The sequence below is a fragment of the Oncorhynchus mykiss genome, chromosome 10 (assembly GCF_057628025.1).
Source record: "Oncorhynchus mykiss isolate SJ-2025 chromosome 10, ASM5762802v1, whole genome shotgun sequence".
NCBI lineage: Eukaryota > Metazoa > Chordata > Actinopteri > Salmoniformes > Salmonidae > Oncorhynchus > Oncorhynchus mykiss.
The window spans coordinates 7,011,175-7,017,500 of NC_143031.1; the positions used below are offsets into that span (position 1 = coordinate 7,011,175).

The following is a 6,326-nucleotide window of genomic DNA, read 5'->3' on the forward strand; positions in this document are numbered from 1 at the left end:
TGCTCAACTGAGATCATAATGAACATGTGGAGGGATTTGAACCTAGATCAGATTTCCTACTGAGACACTTTGTGAATATGGATCCTGGACATGCCCAATCATGTCCCTTTTTAATTTATTTTTACATTATTCACCAGCTAAGAGAGTGTGTTTAAAGGGAAATTAAATGAAGGCTGGGGAGAGAAGCTAAGACTGGAATATTGAGTGGAGTTGTCAGTGAATCTACTGTAAATAATCTCCCTTCTTCTTCTTATGTGTCACAAAGGGTTAATACCTAACAACTATGTCCATTGTGGCTAACTTGTCAACTGTCTACCATAGATGAAAAACAGGCTACTGTTACAGCGTGATGACAGCCTGCGTGACCTCGTCCCTGGGCCACTACATACAGCTTCCAATCTTAGGGAAGTAGTCTGGTTCATGGTGCTTGAGGATGCAGCCTACAAGGACTGAACACTGTCCTCCATGTTAAGGCAGAGAAGGCTTGTAGAAGGAGCTCGATATTGTACTGGAGACATGATGACAACACCTGGCAAACACTGGACGATTGGGACAGCCAGCGCCAGGGGCCTCTGGATCCTTGTGCTTGTCAGGTGAGGGAGGCAAAGCGGGTTGGAGGCGGACCCCAGGGTGGTGTTGACCCCAAAAGACCAATCACCACGGGTCCTCTGGCCACTACTTAAGGCCTGTGGGGTAAAGCCAGCCCCTCTAGCCCGTAATCTTCTCTCTTCTCTCCTCTTGATCAGTCATCTCTGTCCGGACAGAACCATAGCATGGTGAGTAAGTCTGCTGCCTCCCGTGATGGTTGTACATGGGGGGGGGGTTTCAGAGAGGATGGGGTCATTTTACAACTGTTAAACGGTGTAATAATTGACAGAATTGTTCAGGTAGTAAATTACCCAGCAGCAGTCGGTAGTATCATTTGGTTCCAGACGTGTTGTGTCATTAATGTACATGGATTTATTAATTCATATGTGTATTGTATTGTATTGTATTGTGTGAACTCTGATTTGGAATGATTTTAACTGTCGCAGCAGTTGGGGATGATGTTGCACACCTCACACGTAACAGGCCCACAAATAAATGAGAACTTGTTCTCAACTTGCCTACCTGGTTAAATAAAGGTGAAATAAATAAATAAACTGTAAGGAATGACACAATCGAAGGTTTCTGATATTAGGGGGGGGGGGGGGGGGGGGGGGGGAAACATGTTTTACGCGCATCGAAGATGATTCGATTTTCATATTTCTCTGCAGACTACCTACACAGATAAAGGGGAGAAGGTAAGTCCATCGTCATTATTTCCACGTAACACTTCAGTGGTGGATGTTTGAGTTGATGATGATGATGATGATGAGGAGAAATGTTCACGTGCTCTGGTTCCTTGGGTTACGACTTCTGTCTTTAATGACAAATGACAAACAAGCAGACTAACCATCCATATGGAGAGGGGAGTTTGTGAACATACCATTATTTTTATATAGTATTATTATTAATTTGATATAGTATTATTATTAATTTGATATAGTATTATTATTAATTTGATATAGTATTATTATTATTTTGATATAGTATTATTATTATTTGTATATATAGTATTATTATTAATTTGATATAGTATTATTATTATTTGTATATATAGTATTATTATTAATTTGATATAGTATTATTATTATTTGTATATATAGTATTATTATTAATTTTATATAGTATTATTATTAATTTTATATAGTATTATTTTGATATAGTATTATTATTATTTTGATATAGTATTATTATTCATTTGATATAGTATTAATATTCATTTGATATAGTATTATTATTAATTTGATATAGTATTATTATTAATTTTTCATTTCCCTTTTCCCCATTTAGCCCGAGAAGGGAAAATTCGTAAAGTTCCACCACGTGACCTTTTGGGTGGGCAATGCCAAACAGGTGAGTCTTTAAAGTCCTCCCCCTAAAAAAAAATAGACTGAAGATAAATGGAGACAAGTTATCCATCATCTCCGATCACATCCACGACATGCTGTATGAATTTCTTTGACGTGGCATGACAACTATACCACATTCTCAGCCTCGCAACGAGTGATACGGTAGCACTCGATGAGAGCTGGACAACATGCGCAGCAGGATAACACGTTGTCCTGAATGGACTTTGCTTTCTAAAGGGAGGCTAGCTCAGGTCATTGCTCTTCTGCTAGTTGACATTGGGCTTCCTCTCTGTGAAACAAACTGAGGTAACAGTCCAGAACGGGAGACATGTTTATCTATCTTTCTGAAAAAGCACAAAAAATGTTCCTGAACTTTATAGCCATATATTGAACTGACAAATGGACTATAGTAAAAACCAGGGTTGGGTCATTTATAATTAAATCAGTTAATACAGGGAGTGATTTTAATTTAAAATAAAAAAAATGGATTAATACATTTAAAAACCCAGCTTCTCCTTTTCAGTTTTTGAGAAGATATTTAAAATATATGGCCTTTTTTTTCCCCCAATTATTGAATTGGAATTTCCGTTTTTTTCCCCTGAATTGACTGACTTCAATTAGAATTGACCCCAGCCCTGTTGAAAACTATGACACAGTTAGAGGTATATCATTTCTGTAATAGCTGACTTAATCTTTGCGGAACCAGAGGCAACAGGTGGGTCAACAACTGGGTAAACAAAAAGTTAGCAACTTCAAAAGGCCTAAAAGTTAACCTAAAAGTTCATTCAACCGCACCATGAAAGCATATGAGTCACATGCTACGTACAGGGTTGAGCAATCACACACACACACACACACGCGCACGCACACACACGCAGGCACGCACGCACGCACGCACACACACACATAGTCAAACACCCGTGTCGACATCTTGTGTAAGTCAATGTTCCAAATGTTCGTAAAACTTTATTTGATGGGTACCTACATAAGAACTTTAATAACACATATGTTCTGTTTATGAATGTGTTGTGTATGGGTTATGTATGGGTTATGAATGGGTTATGAATGGGTTATTAATGGGTTATTAATGGGTTATTAATGGATTATTAATGGGTTATGAATGGGTTATGAATGGGTTATGAATGGGTTATTAATGGGTTATGAATGGGTTATTAATGGATTATTAATGGGTTATGTATGGGTTATGAATGGGTTATGTATGGATTATTAATGGGTTATGTATGGGTTATGAATGGGTTATGTATGGGTTATGAATGGGTTATTAATGGATTATTAATGGGTTATGTATGGGTTATGAATGGGTTATTAATGGGTTATGAATGGGTTATTAATGGATTATTAATGGGTTATGTATGGGTTATGAATGGGTTATGTATGGTTATGAATGGGTTATTAATGGATTATTAATGGGTTATGTATGGGTTATGAATGGGTTATTAATGGGTTATGAATGGGTTATTAATGGATTATTAATGGGTTATGTATGGGTTATGAATGGGTTATGTATGGGTTATGAATGGGTTATTAATGGGTTATCAAGGGGTTATGTATGGGTTATGAATGGATTATGTATGGGTTATGAATGGGTTATGAATGGATTATCAAGGGGTTATGCATGGGTTATGAATGGATTATGTATGGGTTATGAATGGGTTATGAATGGATTATTAATGGGTTATGTATGGGTTATGAATGGATTATTAATGGGTTATGAATGGGTTATGCATGGGTTATGAAGGGATTATTAATGGGTTATGAATGGGTTATGAATGGGTTATGAATGGGTTATTAATGGGTTATGAATGGGTTATTAATGGATTATTAATGGGTTATGTATGGGTTATGAATGGTTTATGTATGGATTATTAATGGGTTATGTATGGGTTATGAATGGGTTATGTATGGGTTATGAATGGGTTATTAATGGATTATTAATGGGTTATGTATGGGTTATGAATGGGTTATTAATGGGTTATGAATGGGTTATTAATGGATTATTAATGGGTTATGTATGGGTTATGAATGGGTTATGTATGGGTTATGAATGGGTTATTAATGGATTATTAATGGGTTATGTATGGGTTATGAATGGGTTATTAATGGGTTATGAATGGGTTATTAATGGATTATTAATGGGTTATGTATGGGTTATGAATGGGTTATGTATGGGTTATGAATGGGTTATTAATGGGTTATCAAGGGGTTATGTATGGGTTATGAATGGATTATGTATGGGTTATGAATGGGTTATGAATGGATTATCAAGGGGTTATGCATGGGTTATGAATGGATTATGTATGGGTTATGAATGGGTTATGAATGGATTATTAATGGGTTATGTATGGGTTATGAATGGATTATTAATGGGTTATGAATGGGTTATGCATGGGTTATGAATGGATTATGTATGGGTTATGAATGGGTTATGTATGGGTTATGAATGGGTTATGAATGGATTATTAATGGATTCTTTATGGGTTATTAATGTATTATGTATGGGTTATGAATGGGTTATGTATGGGTTATAAATGGGTTATGTATGGGTTTTGTATGGGTTATGAATGGGATATGCATGGGTTATGAATGGCTTATGTATGGGTTATGAATGGGTTATGAATGGGTTATGTATGGGTTATGTATGGGTTATGAATGGGTTATTAATGGGTTATGTATGGGTTATGTATGGGTTATGTATGGGATATTAATATGTTCAGTATGGGTTATTAATGTGTTATGAATGGGATATTAATGTGTTATGTATGGGTTATGTATGGGATATTAATATGTTATATATGAGTTATTAATGTGTTATGTATGGGTTATGTATGGGATATTAATATGTTATATATGGGTTATTAATGTGTTATGTATGGGTTATGTATGGGATATTAATATGTTCAGTATGGGTTATTAATGTGTTATGAAATCCTTATGAATTCTCTATGCAGGCGGCTGTGTTCTACTGTGACAAGATGGGCTTTGAGCCAGTGGCCTACAAGGGTCTGGAGACCGGCAGCCGAGAGGTGGTGTCCCATGTCATTAAACAGGATAAGGTAGTGTGCCCACTTCTGCAAACGTAGAACCGCCTTTCTCTGACCCACATTAAAGTCTTCCTAGTCCCAAGACTAGACAAGGCCGTGTCTGTGAAACTGGCCCGTGATTGTGGTCTCGAGTTTTTAAAACTCCAACTTTGACTGACTTTACTACCTTCATCAGATGAAGTATCGACCTCGTTGTTCTTTATTCCTCCCCCCCAGATATTATTTGTCTTCGAATCTGCTCTGAATCCAGGAAATGAAGGCAGGTTTCTTCTTCTCCTAGTCAACATCTTTAAATGGCTACATTTCTGATATAGACCTGGTATGAAAGATCGACCGTCAGTCATATAAGTTTATTGTTTCAAAAGTTTTCTTTTCTCTCAGAAATGGGGGAACACTTGATGAAGCACGGGGATGGGGTCAAAGACATTGCTTTCCAAGTGGAGGACCTTGAATTCTTAATCAAGGTGAGTAAAAAATACTAAAGTAATCTTGTCTCAACCTTGTTTCTGTTAGTTTCAAGGGAGGTGGGTAGAGGGTAGACTAGAGGGTAGAGGGTAGACTAGAGGGTAGAGGGTAGACTAGAGGGTGGAGGGTAGACTAGAGGGTAGAGGGTATACTAGAGGGTAGAGGGTAGACTAGAGGGTAGAGGGTAGACTAGAGGGTAGAGGGTAGACTAGAGGGTGGAGGGTGGTGGGTAGAGGGTAGACTAGAGGGTGGAGGGTAGAGGGTAGAATAGAGGGTGGTGGGTAGAGGGTAGACTAGAGGGTGGAGGGTAGAGGGTAGATTAGAGGGTGGAGGGTAGAGGGTAGAGGGTAGACTAGAGGGCGGTGGGTAGAGGGTAGACTAGAGGGTGGAAGGTGGTGGGTAGAGGGTAGAGGCTGGTGGGTAGAGGGTAGAGGTTGGTGGGTAGAGGGTGGTAGGTAGAGGGTGGTGGGTAGAGGGTAGAGGGTGGTAGGTAGAGGGCGGTAGGTAGAGGGTGGTGGGTAGAGGATGGTGGTTAGAGGGTGGTAGGTAGAGGGTGGTGGGTAGAGGATGGTGGGTAGAGAGTGGTGGGTGGTGGATAGAGGGTGGAGGGTGGTGGGTAGAGGGTGGTAGGTAGAGGGTGGTGGGTAGAGGGTGGAGGGTGGTGGGTAGAGGGTGGTGGGTGGTGGGTGGAGGTTGGTGGGTAGAGGGTGGTAGGTAGAGGGTGGTGGGTAGAGGGTAGAGGGTGGTAGGTAGAGGGCGGTAGGTAGAGGGTGGTGGGTGGTGGGTAGAGGGTGGTGGGTAGAGGATAGAGGGTGGAGGGTGGTGAGTAGAGGGTAGTAGGTAGAGGGTGGCGGGTAGAGGGTCG

General features: G+C 39.5%; 1 protein-coding gene across 2 annotated transcripts in view; it reads left to right on the forward strand.

Moving 5' to 3' along the window:
* Positions 1 to 321: 321 nt before the first annotated feature.
* Positions 322 to 6,326, forward strand: part of hpda (4-hydroxyphenylpyruvate dioxygenase a) — a 23,323-nt gene continuing 17,318 nt past the window's right edge. Inside the window, exons 1-6 of one of the 2 annotated variants that reach the window (XM_036989593.2) lie at positions 322 to 776; positions 1,257 to 1,283; positions 1,876 to 1,938; positions 4,904 to 5,008; positions 5,213 to 5,255; positions 5,378 to 5,460. In XM_036989593.2, coding sequence (XP_036845488.1) covers positions 774 to 776; positions 1,257 to 1,283; positions 1,876 to 1,938; positions 4,904 to 5,008; positions 5,213 to 5,255; positions 5,378 to 5,460 — 324 coding nt within the window. In that variant the 5' untranslated portion in view covers positions 322 to 773. The remainder of the gene's footprint in view (positions 777 to 1,256; positions 1,284 to 1,875; positions 1,939 to 4,903; positions 5,009 to 5,212; positions 5,256 to 5,377; positions 5,461 to 6,326) is intronic. The other variant, XR_016484095.1, reaches the window with a different exon arrangement.